At 36.6% G+C, this 18,287-nt stretch overlaps 1 protein-coding gene across 5 annotated transcripts in view; it reads right to left on the minus strand.

The window, feature by feature from the left end:
- dpp6b (dipeptidyl-peptidase 6b) overlaps positions 1 to 18,287 on the minus strand; it is a 135,185-nt gene that overhangs the window by 83,710 nt on the left and 33,188 nt on the right. The window contains exon 1 of one of the 5 annotated variants that reach the window (XM_030161235.1): positions 191 to 475. The exons of the other annotated variants lie outside the window; for them this stretch is intronic. Within the exon in view, the coding sequence (XP_030017095.1) occupies positions 191 to 247 (57 nt within the window). The 5' untranslated portion in view covers positions 248 to 475. Of the gene's footprint in view, positions 1 to 190; positions 476 to 18,287 lie in introns of those variants that run through there. 5 annotated transcript variants of the gene reach the window in all.

Here is an 18,287-nt window from a genome sequence, read left to right on the forward strand (position 1 = left end):
TGAGAACACAAAACACAAAAACAGTGATCAAATAACGCACAGAAAAAAAAGAAAAGAAAAAAAAGAAAAAGTTGTGCGTCTTTGGAATCTCTTGCGCAAAAGATCAGGCGCACAGAGACAAACACGCAAAAGAAAAAAAAAGAAAAAAAAAAAAAAAGGAAAAAAAGAATGGATGAGGGTGAAGTCCTACCTGATCCTGCTGCGGAACCGCTTTCACCGGCCCGTTCGCATCTTTTGCAGAAGTCATGACGGTAAATAAAATAAAGCGAAGAAGAGGAAGGGAAGAGCGCACGGTTCCTCTGCTGACAGGTGCAGAATAACGGAACGGTGAGACGGAGAGAGAGAGAAACAGAGAGAGAGAGAGAGAGAGAGAGAGAGAGAGGTGTAGGCTACAATTTGTTCAAGGATCCACTGATTTGCCAAAATGATGAAGTCCGTGGGTGCAGACAGCGCAGGGTTCAGCCTGACGTCCAGAGGACTGTGGACCGCCGGTGGTGTGGGAGGTTTAGTTTACCTTCAGAGTGCCAGTGTCACCACCCACCAGTGAAACGCACTTATCGCAGGACCACGAGACTCACCACAACCGGAGGACTAGAAACTATATCAGCCTTGGCAAGAGAGATGTTTTCATTTCATTCTCTGCTTTTTTTTATTGCTTGTTGCGCTATAATCTGCTTTGAAAGGTGCAATAGAAATAAACTTCAGGAGTGTTTTTTTTTTTTTCTTTGACTTTTTCTCACAGTCCTCTACAGCCAGATGCTTTCACCTCCCCTTTTCTACAACATAAAAGGGGAGTTCAAGGTATGTCCTTCCACCTGGACCTATATTTAGTTGTACCATGCAGGCTCTACTTCCCCACTGCTCAGCTCCTCGGAGCCACGGATAATATGGAGACCTGTCAGTTTGGATCAGATCACAGTGGGCACTCATTACTGGCAAGTCCATTACACAGGAAATGGAGAGTGGAATCAATGCATGAAGAACAAAATACTTTCAGGTATCACTTCAGTTCTTTTTTGGATGGGATTTGGTCTTATCTGGGTGAAGTCAGGACTGCCCATGTCTTGTGTATTCCTAGAGTGGGAGAGAAGATATTTGCATAGTGTATCTATACAGAACTGATGAACGTCACATACAATCGCCCATATGCCAATACTGCTGTATTGTCTGCCAACAAAACAAAGGGTTTCTGCTGGTCTGGCTCTTGAAAAGCAGTACTACGTCCTCCCACATAGAGCAGAAATAGTTGCAGTTCCTATAACAAAACATTGTTTGTGCTGTAACTCTCTCACCATGTGTCACATCTCTGTGTACACACAACCCGTATTCTTGTTAGCACAGCTTGTCTGCTTATTTTGTGCAGTACACACACACACACATGCACACACACACACATATACATACACACACACACACACACACACATCAGAGCTCTCGAGCCGGAGAGAGTGTGTCTTCAGAAGTCATGCACAGTCTCTGCAGAGCTCCTGGCCTTTTGAACCAGTCATCTGCTGGAGGAAAAGGAACTGAACAATCTCAGATAAAGAAAGAAAGTAAAGTCCATGACGTGAATCGCTGGCAGAGAAAAGAATATGTTTGGAATCACGAAGAATCCCTGGTTACATTAATGTCTTCAGAGCAAATTGTTATCAGTTATATTATTATTATCTTAGCGGGCAATTATTGTTTTTCAGATGGAGAGGAGATGGCACGTTTGGATACCACCTTCAAGTGACTGCTGAATAAAATAAACCCTATAATTAATCAGAAAATCATTTTTGCTTGGAAGCCAAATATGAAGATTTTGCTGTCCTCTGTGAATTAACTCTTTCCTGCTCCCTTAAGTCTGTCTGCGTGCAAAAAGCATCAGAGTTACAAATGCTGAGCAACAGACCTATCTACAGTCTGTTGCATCAATAGGCTCATTTCCTTTCTTACTGAGAATCGCATGAATATTTAATGAAGAGTTGTGAGGGTCATATTGATGTATAAATCTGACACTACTGGAGGCAACATTGTGAAAAGTCACAGAAGGAGATGCTTTTATCTCAAATGCACAAATTAACAGCAAATTATCCAATTAACCCTAACCATAAGAAGTGTGATTCAATGTAAAGCATGCAGAAACTAACCAAATCACAAGTAGAGATGATTAATAGCAGGAATATAATAATGAGCAGAAGCATAAGAGAGGTCACAAATGTAGATGTGACTTTGAGGATACAGATACAGAACGGATATGAAAAAGTAACTGAAACACAAGAAATAAATATACAGTCAAAGTGTTAACTGGAAATTTGCAAACACATTTAATAGGATTGCATGTGAATCACTGGGTAAAAGTCTTAGGTCAAGATTAAGTTTGTTGGTTTGGTAAAGTTATAATGACCACACATGCATTTCTTGGTTTCTGTTTTAAGATGCAATTAGATATATGGGAAGTATGTACAACATTGTAAGATGGAACAGCTTCTACAAACCAAAGAGGTAGTATAAAAGTATAAAAGTGTAAAGTATTAACACTTTTTTTCAGACATTTTGAGATTTATTGCTTTAACTTTCTGCTGTTTTACACCAGGTTTCATTCAACACATATCAGATGTTTCTGTTTGTGCTGCTTCAAGTCACATGGGTCACATTAAATAGTAATGTTAATTTTTAGAACCCATTTAGTTACATTTTTTTGTGTCTTTGTGCACATATTTTTTGCTCCAACAAGAATGAGAAATAACTATGTATGCTCATTTCAACCCTGCAAAGACAACAAAGCCAGAGGTGGCCTAAGACTTTTGCACAGTAATGTATATTGACTTGGTTTATGTACTGGTGCTAAGAGTGTTTTACACTGTCCCTGTCATTCACGCTTTCACACACAATCACACACACCAGTGACCATAGAGCTGCCAATACATAGTGCTACCCTGCCCACTGGGAACAACATGGTGTTCAGTGTCTGGCCCAAGGACACTTTGACATATTAACAGGAGGAGCCGGGGATCGAACAACTAACCCTGCAATTTATGGACGAGCCGCTCTACCCCCTGATCCACAGCATTTTCAAAATCCTACTGGGGAAATACAAAAGGACGGTTCTGACAGTCACTTTTAAAGGCCATTCTGCATACCAAACAGCATTTGGCGCTGCTGTCACAGTGCAGCTCCACACATGGCCTGAGGGAGCTGCAAGGCCAGCTCTCTGCCAAAACTCATTTCAGCACCACTGTTGTGGACAGCTCCACTGACACATGAGCAGTAAGTCAGTTTAACCCTCGACGCAACAACACATTTATACATGTAAATGCAATAGATTACAAAACTTCTTGACTTAAAGCTTTTTCCAATTCAAGACTATGCTTTAATCTAATAATTTAGTAATTAACCCTTTCATGCATGAATTATAAGAACCTTAATCAAGATTGTTTTTCCTCAGTGTTTTTATTCCTCTTTAGGCATTAAAAAAAACAAAACAAAAAACAAAAACAATGCGATTGATTTTTCAAGTACCTATTTTTCTTGGAGTTACAAAAATGTCCTCTCAGCTGAAAATGATGTGTTTAATTTTAGACACAAAGAAACATGTATTTACTGATTTACTGTGAGAAAACAAAATAAAAACATTTTTAATGCTACTAAACCTGATATTTTCTCACATTTTAACATACCTGCATGGAGATAATATGCAAAAAAAACAACTTTTATTTAAAAAGAAACAAAAAAAAAAAAACCCTGTTAATTACAGTCTAATCACAATTAGCATTAGCATGTAACTTTGCATAAACAGCAAAGTTACAGTAATGGTATGAATGTCAGTGTATGGGATGGTGCATAAGTATCCACTCTGTCAGCTGATGTGGAACTAAAACAACAAATTCTTTATTCTTCTATTTTGGTTTTATTATTCTTCTGTACAGCACTTTGGTCCACTGTGGCTGTTTTAAAGTGCTTTACAAATAAAGTTGGATTGGATAAATATGCATGATTCCTATTAAATAAACCAATATATACTAAAGAAACAAATAAATAAATAGAACAGCTGTCCACTGTGGTGGCCACTATGCATGAAAGGGTTAATTAATTTGCATCCAACAGTCTCCCCTCTCCCTATTACCTCCTCTTTTCCATATTTATGTACTATCCATAGTCACACAACAAAAGATTAAACTCACCTTATTTTCAGAACATGTAAACTCCTGAAGATTAGGCAAAAGTGGACATAATTTGAGATAAACACTGCCTTAAACTAAATGCAACAAGAGACCGGCCACGCACTAATAAACAACAGAAAAAAAACAACCAAACAGTGAAGTTTGCAGCCATTGATCATCATAACACCTTACACGTACGGGCCTGCTGCAACTACCCTCCACAGAAACAACAATCAGATTTAATTGGAGGAAAAAAACAAAAGAGCCATGTGGGGTCAGGACATATCAGCAGGGCCTTTGTTTTTATTGCACATACCCTGCTTTAAACCATAATTTTATCAGCTAATTGGCTTTTCTTTTAATATTCTGTTTTATCATTTTTTGTTGATATTTGGTTGTTTATGTGTAGCCCAAGACTGCATCTCCAGTCAACACATGTCAAATAAACTGTGTCTTTAAAGCCCTAAAACAAGCACTATGACCCAAGTGTTGAATTGGTATTATTGTTCAAGTCAATATCTTCTTTCTTTGAGAGGGATCAACAAACGGTCATTTATTTAACTGTCAATAAACAGTGGGGAAGTCTTCAACTGCATACTAGCTCCCCCCAGTGATCACTAGTTGTGTCACATCTTTAAGTTGGTCATAAATAAACAAATGTGCCCCTGGTGTTTGCTTTTATTCCACCACAAAAACAAGGAAATGAAGTTTAATTATGATGATACAGATTGGCCGGACTAAGCAGTTATTACAATGGCTTCCTGGTGGATTGGATAAAATTGTGTTCTTATGAAGTAAATTCTACAGAGAAGTGGATGAAAAGGTCAGAATTCTGGATCGTCCACCCCTGCAGCTGTGGCTTCTGCCATTAGAACTGTGGAGGGAAAAAAAAAAAAAAAAAAGTGGGATGGTTGCGAACATCTAACAAAGGCTTTGTTGGATAACTGTTGATTATCAGTCACGCTCTCTCAACAGACAAAACAGCAGAGCAGAAAGCCTTACACAGCCACAACCACTTAAAACCAACAATGCCAGGCAGCAAACTGTTATCAACTATGTTTTTTTTTTTTCTATAAATGTACCCTAGAGGTTTCTCTCAGGCGTACAATCAGCACAATACTGCTACGGTAATGAACATGGGATGCACATAATAATATCAACACCTGTTCAGTGTAAGGCCATGCAGCAGCTCTGTTGGTACTTATAACAACTGAATGGTGTCACAGAGGTGCTTATTCAATTGGAGTTTTTGTGATTGTGGTGATTTGCATAAAGTGGCAACCATCAACAGACAGGGCAGCTTTTATCCAAAAATAATGTGGTGTGCCCAAAAATAAGAAAATACACAGTCAACCCAAAAGCTCTTTGGTCTTTCCTACAAGTTTATGGTTAACCTATAAAGACCCAATGCTTCTTTTATGGTAGTTCCCAAAAGAATTGTTCTCTCTATTTAACCTTTCTTAAGTTATTTATCATCATTTACTTTAATATTATACTCTGTATTTTGTATTTTTTTGATGAAAATGAGGTATTTCCCCATATTTAATTCCCTGATCATGTAGATGTTCAAAAAAAGCTAAGATTAAAGTTGATTGTCATAATATCAGAGACAGAGAAAAATGAAGAAAACGTGACTTTTTCAACAAAATATAACATTAATTGAGTATAAACCAAGTGTTTCCATCCACTGTCAAACTCCATGGGTTTTACTGGTGAATCAATGTTGTAGAGGATGACAGTGTTTCCAAATGTGTCATATCTGATGACCATGAAAAGATGAAAAAGTGTATTTTACAGCAATTATTTACATGCATTGATAGGATTAGTGGATCGACAGGTATTATACATTTTAGGTTAGATGGTTTTGGTCGCCGATGGCTGGTTGGGTCTTTGTGGGTTAAACCAGAGTTTTTCAACCTTGGTGTTGGGACCCCACATGGGGTCGCCTAGAATTCAAATGGGGTCACCTGAAATTTCTAGTAGTTGATTAAAAAAAAAAAAAAACCTTACTAATAAAAATATATGGTGAGTTGAGAGAGACAATCACAATGCATTAAAGACATGATAAACTGTGAAGCTGAAACTGAAGCACTGTGGTACTGCTTATCTTTCAAATGTTCATTGTGGTCGGTTTCAGATGCTGCAGCTCTTTCATAATTCATAGTTTGAGTTATTTTTTGTACAGTATTAATTGTCGGCCTTGTAAATCCAAGCTGGACTGACTGTACATATCCTGACCAAGGAAAATAAAATTCTCACTTTGTGCAGTAATCTACTCGTGGCTTTTTCTGCCTCTGTCCATAATAACATACATTATATAGACTAAATGTCGTCTAAAATTAACGTTTATTTGCAACATAGTAAAGCAAACTATTACAAGCTCAAAACAAATTAATTTTACCTACAAAAAACAAGTCCATTTTGAATGTCTGGGGTCGTCAGAAATTTGTGATGGGGTCACAAGCCAAAAAAGGTTGGGAATCACTGGGTTAGACATTTACAGTGTTGTCTGCACTATATATGTATATTTTTATAGAACATGTTAGTGTTGTAGGAATTCACGATTCATCTTGATGCATCGTGACATCATCAGCAAATCATGATCACATTTAGTTGTGTTGCAAGTCAAAAAGATTCATGTTTTGTTTTTATTACATTCACAGACTGTGGCAAGATGCAGCTGTTCATATGCTTTTGAAAGCATTTTCCAAGCATAAGAAAGTTCATATTTACCAGACTGCCTGTTTCTATTAATAAAAAGTACAGTGGTCAGACAGAAATCTGAGGATGTGATACAGCTGTAGAACTGATTGGACAAAATTTCCACATTTGCCTCTTAGCATATTGTAATTCAAGTGGTCTGAGGATAAACAGCAATTCAACCCCATTCCCTGGACTCTGTTTTCAGGTTGTAGAAAATTTACCCAGTTGTCCATACTTACAGGATAATTACTAGTGTTTTCAGAGAGGTTAGGTAGGGGGTTAAATACATGACTGACAGCTGTAATTACCTGCTGGTCAGATTTCCTCAAACAGGGTTCTACTGCTCTACTCAACGCAGGTGCTTAGGAAAGCGATGTCTCTTTTCCACAGTTACATGAAACAGATCATGTATTTTTATATATTGATCTGAACCAAGAGGAGAGAGCAGCAGAGGGAGGGTGTCTATTTCATGTCATTTTCACCCTTGTTTTAGCTTTAAATTCCAGTATGCTTAGCTCAAAGTATAAGAAACTAAAAAAGCACTTGGAGAGCGCAGACCTCCACCAAGGCCAGATCTGTGTGTGTCATCCCCCCCCCAATCACCACCAAAATCTTATCATTTGTTCCTTGTGCCAGTATCAACATTTCCTGAAAATTTCATCAAAATCATCCATAACTTTTTTTGTTATCTTGCTAACAGACAAACAAACAAACAAACAAACAAACAAACAAACAAACAAACAAACAAACATACAGACAAACCCTGATGAATGTCATATCAGTCCCTGGATTCCAGCCTGTTTTGTCTGTTTTGTCTGTCTTGTCCTTCGTTTCCTGTTTTATTTTGTTAAGTTTCCCTCGTGTGTCGTGTCTGGTGTCTTTACTTCCCTTCCCTGATCATCCCCACCTGTGTCTGATTACCTGCCCCCACCCTGAAGTGTTGCACCTGTGTCCAATTGTCTTCCCGCCCTCTTGTGTATATAAGCCCTGTGTCTTCTTTTGTCCTCTGCCAGCTTGTATTCTCCTTGTGTGATTACTTACCAGCGGTTTTTGGATCCTGTTCGTCTGCCTGTCTGTTTTTTGACCCGGATTGTTCTCATTGACTCCTGAGTTTCGCCTGCCCCCCTGTTTGTACCTCAGCCTCTGATTCCTCTCCTGTGTTCGACCTTCAGCCTGGATTTACGGTACGTGAGCTTGCCTAGCCCCAATGTCCTGTTGCCTATCTGCTTGTCCTCCCGTGTATGACCTGGTCTGTCCCCTGACTCTCGTATGCTTCCTCCTAGTCGGGTTCCCCTCGTGTGCTCCCGACCTGGGCTGTGAAGCCTTTCCCTCGGACTTGGAATCTGTGACGAATCTGCAGCACAGCTTCACTGAAGATTCATTAATTATCTTTTTGTGTGAACTGTGTTTTCTGATTGTGTTTAATAAACACGCTTTTATTGTATATCTGTCTGAGGTTCTTGCATTTGGGTTCAGACCTCGTACTACCAGTCATCACAATGAAAACATAATCTCCGCCGTCCTTGGTGGAGGTAGCAAAGTGTAGACGGGCCAGGGTCAGCTTTTCATATGAACTTCAATCCATACCTCTGCAACACAACATACTGATGTCTTTAATATGATGTAAATATTTCCTCACACTGTCTATATTACAATTCTTGAATATTTGTAATACTTTTTTTGTATGTGTAAGTTTTGTACAAGTAGTGGTGATACAGCACAAAAAATAAAATCTGGGACGAGTTTTCCTGCAGCACTGTATTGTCCATCATCCATGTTTCTAAAGGGAAAATATACTAGCCAACATTTGCTCGGGATGAGGATCTCCGGACCTCAATCCCATTGAACACATTTGGGATATGCTTCAGGTTCGTGTTTGTGCCAGACAGAACCCTCAAACTACGGCACGGGAGCTGGAAAATGCCCTTCTGGAGGAGTGGACCCTTATCCCTCAGCAGCAGATTTCCCACCTCATCCTTAGCATGCGTAGAAGGTGCATGTCTGTTATCGATGCGGATGGTGGCCACACCCATTATTGACTTCACACCGTATGTGTTTCAGAACATTCTGAGTGGTTTCAGTGAAAACAGAATTGGAAGAGTAATTGTTGTGAACTCTAATTTCTAGGGTTGTATCACCCTTTTGCCTGAAAGTGCAATAAAAATTTGTTTTTTTTACCTTTTGGTCCATTTTTCTTTACATGACTAGCCAAAGTACACTCATAATATATGAAGTCACCCAAAATATTATACAACATCAATTATTGTGCAAATATAAAACTGATCCCTAGCAAATGTTGACTAGTATATTGCAAATTGTTCATATAAATATCTATAGATAAGAAAAGAGAAAATGTCTGTCCGTCCCTCCCTCCCTCCCTCCATCTATCTATCATAGGAAGTAAAAGAAACAGAAACATTTTTTCACCTTCAGTGTTCATTACATACCCTCAAACTATTTTAAACCATAAATTAATTTGAAGATGACCAAAAGTATTACCCGAGAAAGAAAACATATTTCTTTTATAAATATAAATACAATATAAATATTTTAATAAAAATTACTTGTAAAATGTGTATCAATAAAATTGTATTTTGAAAGTCGTAACTGCAAAACTAAACTGTAATTTTAAGCACTGTGAAGTGATTTAGATTTTATTTTCCTTTCTATTTGATCATATTTCCTCATCGTCAATGCCAGACCAAACCATTTGACTTCGGGGTACCTAGAAATGACAGAGGGGCTGTAGATGATATGTTCGCTGCTATTAGATGTATTATTATCTTTCTTATTTGATTAGAAATATGTTTTGGTACATTTTAAACACTCGCTTGATCAAAAAAGAAACAGATTAGGATAACGGCAAAGAACAGAACCAAAGAAACCCCCCCCCTCTGCTGTGAAACACTCCCCGGGAACACACACACGTGCACACACACACACACACACAAATATAAAACTATAATGGATGAGAATTATGATGTAGAACTAAAAACAGTCTTAGAGCCAAGTCTGAACAGCAGTTACAATAACTCTTGCATCTTGCTGAGGGCCATTTACTCAATGATAATTGCGTATTGTGAGAGAATTAACAAGCAATCAGCAGTATTAATCATGATCATCCTTATCAGTGTACTTGTTCTTTACACAGTGCATTACGAGTTCCTTTTCTGTTTTAGGCAGAGGATGCTTCTCACTCAGCATTCACAGTTACCAACTCTCTAAGGCAACATGACCTACATCCTCCACTGGAATATAAAATGCGACTAAATAATAAAACATGCAAAGAAAAAGGAAATTAAGATAACCCAAGTTAACTGTAATTTAAAAGTGTTCTCGTGCACAAAGCCTCTATCAATCAACAGGGCTGCTGGTTTAGGAACAAGCTGTTTCCACTCAGCCGTGTTGCCAGCTGTCAGCGCCGGCCAGCTCAATCATCAGTCACATCCCCTTCGCCCTCTGGCCTGCCATGACTCCTTCAGCTGCCCGACCGACTACACACCTGCCTCGCTCAGTGTAAATACTGCTGCGGTTTGCATCTCCTGGGCCGTGGTTGTAAATCACAGGTTAAGGATAGAGCCGCTGTGTGGGCAGCACCTCATAGTTCATCACAGATCATTACTGTACTTAAAGGTCATCAATCCAGCCCTGAGAAAACACGCCTCTGTACACCTCAGAGTGATGAAAGGCAGACAAGTTTTCAGACTGCAAGCGGAGGCACTTTTTCTCTGTCTGTACATTACTGAGGGGTAATTAACAAGTCCGCAAGTCTTTAATCAGACTCATTATTGGTCTGTTACCAAGAGAGGACTTTAGAGGGGAGACAATTAATCTACCATTGTCTGGTCCGTATTGTTTGAGCACATACACCCGCAGGCTTTTAAAAAACAACATTAAAGTTCTATCATTCCCTGGCCTCTGAACCTCACTCCTTGACCCTCATCAATATTTCATGTTTCAAGTCTGATGGTCAGTGAGTATTATGAACAGCACCAGTTGGCTCCCGTTAGTCAATGATACAAAGCCTGTTGTTTTTATATTTTTATACGGTCCACTTTACACTCTTTGACTTCCAAACACTCATATTGTAAATATTATACTGTATATCTGTAAACAATTGCGCTGTGTATTGGCAAGAATATGGCAATACGATACAAATAACAATTTTAGGACCGCGATGCAGTATATCGCGATATATCACGATATTGTTAACAAGGTGATATTTTTGGTTTGTTTTGTTTCTTCTTCTAAGAGAATATTTCCTGGAAAAATTTAATCATACCAGAAATATGCACAAATATTAAACAATTTTTTATTTAATTAGAACAGGATTTATTACTGTATCACAAAACTTTCCTCTGTAAAAATGAAATTTTGTTATAAATTGATAAATAAAATTATGTTTACATACATTACAGTTTAAGACCCTTCTCAAATGTTCATATTCTATTAGTTGTGAAAAGAATGCATAGTTTACAGTCCCTGAATCATATAACATCATGACATTATTTTTGTGCAATCCCAACAAAGGAACTAACATCTGCCTCTCAGACAATAGGATGATTGAAATAACCATCATTTAACAAAACAGTGTTATCAGTTTTAAAATGTATAAATACATAAAAATACTACATTTTTAGTATACAAACAACAGAGCAAAATACCCATGTGAATACAGAAATGAAAGAAACACAAAAAACATAAACGTGAACCTCCGCCATATCTTCATTTGAATAAATACCTAAAAATATCGATACAGTACTTTTTAATATCGATACACCATCATGAAATGAAATATCACGATATATTGCGGAACCAATATTTTCTTACACCTCTAGTAATCAATAATGAAACAATGCTAAATAAATGTAACTATGTTTTTTGTTGTTTTTTTTCTGTCTATGGGCTTTGTAAATGTATAAATTGTAGTGTTTTTATATTGAGAAGTAATCATGTTGTTTTTAAAACAAATCTTAAGAAATCTGTAATCAATAATGAAACCATACAAAATTAATTCAACAATGTTTTGTTTTTTTTCTGTCTATGTGCTTTGTAAATGTAAAAATTGTAACATTTTAATATTGTCAAATGGACCCCAGGAAAAATAGTGTCTGCTTTGGTAGAGACTCATGGGGATCCTTAAATAAAGAAATAAAGAAGAAAATGTACAAGTTATAGTTGTGTTTCCAGCTCATATCTTAGCTCATCATTCCGCTGACATTAACTGCAATGTTGATTTTTCAATGATTTTATAACCGCTGTTTATTTGTTTGTCGCAAAGTTAGATATGCACCCTCCAACTTGTAATTACCTCCAGCAACCTGACACGTTCTTTTTCCCTCACCCCTTTCTGACATTTACACTAAATCCGATATGTGAAAGAAGCAATTACATCCTCCATCCGCCGACCTGATTCCCATCTGATACTAAAAAAGTTCAGTTTGAAATCTCACAGAGTTAAGTTCTTTAAGACGCATTCCTAAAAAAATAGGGGGGTACGGAAGTTTCTGATTTGTTGGAAAGCACTTTTTTTTCAGGTAAAGATCATTTCAGCTTCCTAAAGTTTCCAATTTTGATGCTAAGTGATGTTAAACGAAATGAAATGCAGTCTCTGTTCTTATCATTATTTCATGGGACATTTGGGCCAGTTGTAGAAAATCTGATGCAGTTATTTGAGTGGCAGTGCATATTGTATGACCCTTAAGGATAAAACTGTTTATTTTATGTGCTGTTTTCTTCCGGTTTCATTATTCACAGTTTTCATCATCTCCTATAAAAGTTTAAAGTTCATGATTGAATTTTGCTTTACAGTCTGTGGAGCGCCACATAAAAATAAACCATATGTTGGTAATAGTATGCAGCGAAAAATCTTTTTGCCCTTTTGAACTCTTAAAAAAAGCAACATCCACTAGCTGTCCACTATCTACACTCGCCTTACAGAGGAAAAAGATGATCTCATCTCCACAACACACCGGAGGGTAGTGTGGAATAGATATTTCAGTAAATGCTTGCGAACTCAGATAGAATAAAAAAATAAATAAACACAGATCATTGTCGGACAAAAAGTGACAGTTTCAGGGGTTGTAATGTGACTCTTCCAAAAGGAAACTGCACCCTTGGAGAAAATAACTGCAGACAGTTGTGGGCTACCAATAACAGACACTTAACAATGAAGTCTCAGTTGGGACTCCAGTAGATCGACATTTTTAGGACATCTAGAGGCCAAAGCTTTCTTGCCAACAACACAAGCTTCCTGCATGAACTGGAGACCTTCCCAGCAATACATTACTTCTATAACCTTTATTTTATCTTGAAATATATTGAGGTGAAGGTCTTATTTGCAATAAAACTGATTAAATTGACACTGAGAGCTATTTTCCTTAATCAAATGTGACCCACAGCAACCAGCAAACAAACTTAAACCTAAATACAAGTGGTGCCAGGCACAACAAACCCCGCCCCTCACACGTGTTGTAGCTTATTTTGGCATCAATCCAGCTGATGTTATCATGTCTGTGCATGTGGTAATGTCAGCATATCAACTGCCTCCATATATGTGCCAAGTCTGAAGTAAATTGAAACAAAATGGATGTATTTATAGACATTTGAAATTTTGCCCATTATAAGTAAATGGGAGAAATTTGTTATTAAAAGATTCATAAAAATTTTAACTTTGACCTACTTTTCCCAAAATGTAACCTTATCTATTCTAGGTCACTGGCAATCTATAAACCGTGAACTTTCACCCATTATAAGTAAATAAGGAAAAAAAAAAAAAAAATTTAATTCATAAAAATGTGAACTTTGACCTACTATCCCCAAAATGTAATCAGATCTATTCTGGGTCACTTTTAATCTATAAATCTAATTTACTATTAATTGAAGCAATAGTTTTGCTGCTAGAGTGTTAACAAAGAAACAAACAAACTGAACCAAAAACAATACCTCTTTCTTCTGGGGGCGGGGTAATAAGGGTTAAACAATTAAGACGGGCGACATATAAAGACAGATGTGGTTTGAGAACATTTTACAGCACAGGTGTCAAACATGCAGCCCGGGGGCCAAATCTGGCCCGCCAAAGGGTCCAGTTAGGCCCTTGGGATGAATTTGTGAAATGCAAAAATTACACTAAGATATTAACAATCCTTTTTGTTCAGGTTCCACATTCGGACAAATTCAATCTCAAGAGGGCAGGATTCAGTAAAATACTATCATAATAACATATAAATAATGACAATTCCAAATTTTTCTCTTTGTAAATGTAAATATTTTCATGTATTTACACTAAAACAAAGTATAATTTAGCAAAAAATGTGAATAACCTGAACAAATATGAATAACCTGAAATGCCTTAAGAGGTTTTTTTGTTTTTGTTTTTTTTTTTTCAATTTTAACAATATTCTGCCTGTTACTAAATGTTTTGTGTGTTTGTAGATCCACTGTGATCTGTAAGTTATAATGTACATGTGTAAATGATAAACTGAGGCAGAATATTGTTAAAATTACACTTATTTTTTGAATGAATGAATGAATGAATGAATGAATGAATGTTTATTTCAGTTAAATACAAAATACAAAACACATACATATTTAAAAAAAAAACAACAAAACAAAACACCTACATATTAAAAAAAAAACAAACAAACATAAATCAACACATTTTGTAACTGAAAAAGGAAGAAGCTGAAGCCGGAGGCTTATTTCTGCTTCTCCTATTTACATCCTTAGTCCATGTCCACACCTTAAGTTGCAGCAGATAAATACTTAAACTTTTTCAGTTTGTTCATGTTATTCACATCTTTTGAAAGGATAGTTTGTAGTTGTAATCCTTTTCATGATGTAAATTAACTTTTTTGACTCTAAAACATTGAGAAAAGTTTGGAGTTGACATTATTTATATATTATTGTGTTATTATTTTACTGGTTCGGCCCACTTCAGATCAAATTTAGCTGAATCTGGCCCGTGAACTAAAATGAGTTTGACACCCCTGTTTTACAGGATACAAAGCTGAAGGTGAACAATTAGAGAATGACACACAAAGGAGAAACCAATGAGCCAGATGACAGATTATAGACTTCCTTGAGAGAGAAAAAAAAAAGTATTAAGACATTTCAACAAATGTTTTTTTTTTTTTTGCCTTGTTAGCTGTATGTCTTAACCTTGTGTTTTGAAAAGCTGTAGTAAAAAAAGTTATATTTCAGCAAAGTACCGTTTGACAAATTTGCAGTAATTTAGAGAAACACCCAAAGGCACCTTTACGCACCTGTGATCTAAAACAGATTAGACAAACACAAGCAGCAAACTAAATACGAGCGAGATGATTAAACAAAGCAACAGTGGGAAAATTATGTCAACAAGGAAACAGTAAAGTTGTTCATTAAGTACAGCACATGGGCAGCTGGCGTATATACAGGGTGAGTCAGCATGCATTTACAAAGCATTAACCCATCTGCTGATCCAGTCCTTGTAAAACAGACTTACGAGCCTCGTGAACTTTATGTGTGCTCATCAATAGCTTACAAGAGGATCATAAAATTAAAAAAAGTTTCAAAAGTTAACACTGTATTTGACAAGTTGTTATGGAAATTTGCAAAGGCAATAAACCAGGAATTAGCAGCAACGTGCACTATTCAATCAGACCACGGACTTAAAAATTATCACCCAAACTAAAGTCAAAGGTGTAAATCTATGACTCATTTGGCCATAAAGACACAACAATTAACCACACAGAAGGATGCTGTAACTAATCTTTCCATCCTGTTCTAGTTTTCTTAATAATGGAGTAATAGAGATAAGAAACAGAGTGATTAATAGTGATTTAGTTGCACCTGAATGAATAGTTCCTCTTACCTATTCACTGTGGATTTGAAAAGGTTTTCATCATTAGGCCGTTCCATCCCTCCAAGGAGCTACACCAAGCAAAAAAAGAACTTTCCAATCTACTGCAGGCTTAATTATTCTCTTTATCTCACTTTATTAGCACTTGAGTGAAGCAAATGAGGTATTTTACACACAAACCTCACACATGCAGAGAAGGCAGGTTGAGCTACTGCAGTTTAGCATCTGTATTCTTTTTATGCATTGAATTAGTCTTTCAGTTTTAGTTTTTCAGTTTGACTTCATACTATTTTTACCCCACCTCCCAAAGAGCAGGAAAGTAGTATTAGTTTTTGGTTCAGTTTGTTTCTTTGTTTGGTAACACTTTAGCAGCAAAACTATTGGTTGAATTCAAACCAAATTGGGTGAATAGACTGCCAGGGACCCAGGAAAAGTAGGTCAGAGTTCTAATTTTTTATGATTTTTTAAAATCTTTTATTTTTACTTATAATGGACGACATTTCAAATGTCTATAAAAACAAAAATTTTGCTTCAATTTACTTCAAACTTAGCACATATATAGAGGCTATTGTTATACATCACTCGGACATAAAGCTAAGGCATATGTATTTTTTCAAATTTTTGGTAAATTTTTTTAATTTTTTTAATTTTTCCACCATTTACCTAACATTGTGGTACTCCACTATTATAAAGGTTAGGGAAATCATTAAAAAAAAAAAAAAAAAAGCATCCATGAAAAATTTGTCATTTCTATTGAACTCATTGTGAATTTTTTTTTTTTACTTGTTTTAATAAATGAATGCCATTGAGGAAGTGATTAAACTTGCTGTGGGTCAAAATTTTGAGTTCTGGGGGTGAAATTAGAGTCTGCGACCTTGAAATAATATCAAGTAAATAATTTCAAAACAGAAAAAAGTCATGAGAACATACTGTGCATTTATTTTTTTTCCAACTTCATGAATATTATCACAACACAATGGTGTATAATGAGCTACAATATGTGTGAGGGGCAAGATTTATTGTGCCTGTTGGTTTTATGTTTAGGAACTGTTTCGTCTTTCAGGTTTGATGAACAAAGTCGCCATTTATAGAAGCTGAAAAATGTAGGATGAAGCAAATACGATTTATAAACACAGATCTTAAATGTGTCATCTTCATAATACATCCTTTTTTATGTCATAGAATAGCAGCCACTGTAAACAGAAACAGACATGAATTTAGCTTCAGCTTAGTTTAGTTCACATTGTAGTTGTGATTTTTGTAATTATTTATTTAGTTTTTATTTTTTTATAGCATTAGAACAGCCAACAGGTCCCCCATGGATGTTTTTCCATCTCTGTTTAACAAAATGTTGACACTGAACAGCTGTTGATTTTTCCTGAAATTGTGTTTTATTCCATTATAATATAAATTCTTGTGCAACTTTACAATCATTGTGTGACATTTAGTGACATCTAGAGGGAGATGACCAAAATATAATGACCACATGCTGATCAGGATCTTCATCTGGATCCAGGAACTTACGGAAAATCTGGGTTCTAATGGGGAAAAAATTTCAATCGTCTTCTTTTCCGAAACTACAGTTGTGATTGACTTCAAACTTGGTATACAGCTTCTTTATGATGATGTCAACGCAAGGTAGTGAAATTATTTTGATCCGGATCTGATTCTGGATTTGGTGCGACTTTGAAAAATTTTCCCATTATAAGAGATACAATAAATCAGTATCAATGATATCAAGTTGGAATTTGAATTTTTTACAGATCTGATTGGAATATGACCAAAACATGGGCTATTTCTATAATATAAATACACATAACTGGGTGATAATAAATGCCATCTGGATACATTTCCCAAAGCTTTTAATTTGGCCGGTAAGCTACAGATTTCCCAAAGCTTTTAATTTGGCCGGTAAGCTACAGGGCCATTGGTCCTATTTTTTTTTTTATAGTTATTTGATGAACTGGTGACATGTCCAGGGTGTGCTCCACCTTCGCCCATAAGTAGCTGGGATCGGCTCCAGCGACCCCCATGACCCTAGTGAGGATAAAGCAGGTTCAGATAATGAATGAATGAATGAATGAATGAGTTATTTATTAGTTATGATATTAACTCAAACACAGCATTTGACAGTAATGCAACCCTGGAAGCCACCTACAAAGAAGAATAGAGGATTTGATCGAAGTTACTGCAGAAACAAAACTTAGCAGACTCTGAAGTGGAGACCTAATTTCTCTGTAGATATAAACGGCTCATTACAAGTTAGTGAAAAAAACAGATTCTCATTTTGGTCTAATTATACACTAAAGAAAACATAATTATGAAAACTACTTTCTTTTTCTCTAATTAAATCCTACTAAATCCCTCTAAATCTTGCACACTGGACCTTTAATGTTGATACGGCAGTCATCAAAGCAGAGATACCAGCAGTGGTTTTGTTTAAACGCACATCATCAGCTCTCTGCCAGACCTCAGTCTCTCAAGGCAATGGACGCAGTTTGGAAAAAAACTTGTGTCACACTGGCGTCACGTCAAAGTGAACACATATTTCAGGCATCAAGACAGCCACAAGGACAAAACCCCAGGATGCTCAGCTGGAT

This window comes from Sphaeramia orbicularis, chromosome 17 (genome assembly GCF_902148855.1).
Source record: "Sphaeramia orbicularis chromosome 17, fSphaOr1.1, whole genome shotgun sequence".
Taxonomy (NCBI): Eukaryota; Metazoa; Chordata; class Actinopteri; order Kurtiformes; family Apogonidae; genus Sphaeramia; species Sphaeramia orbicularis.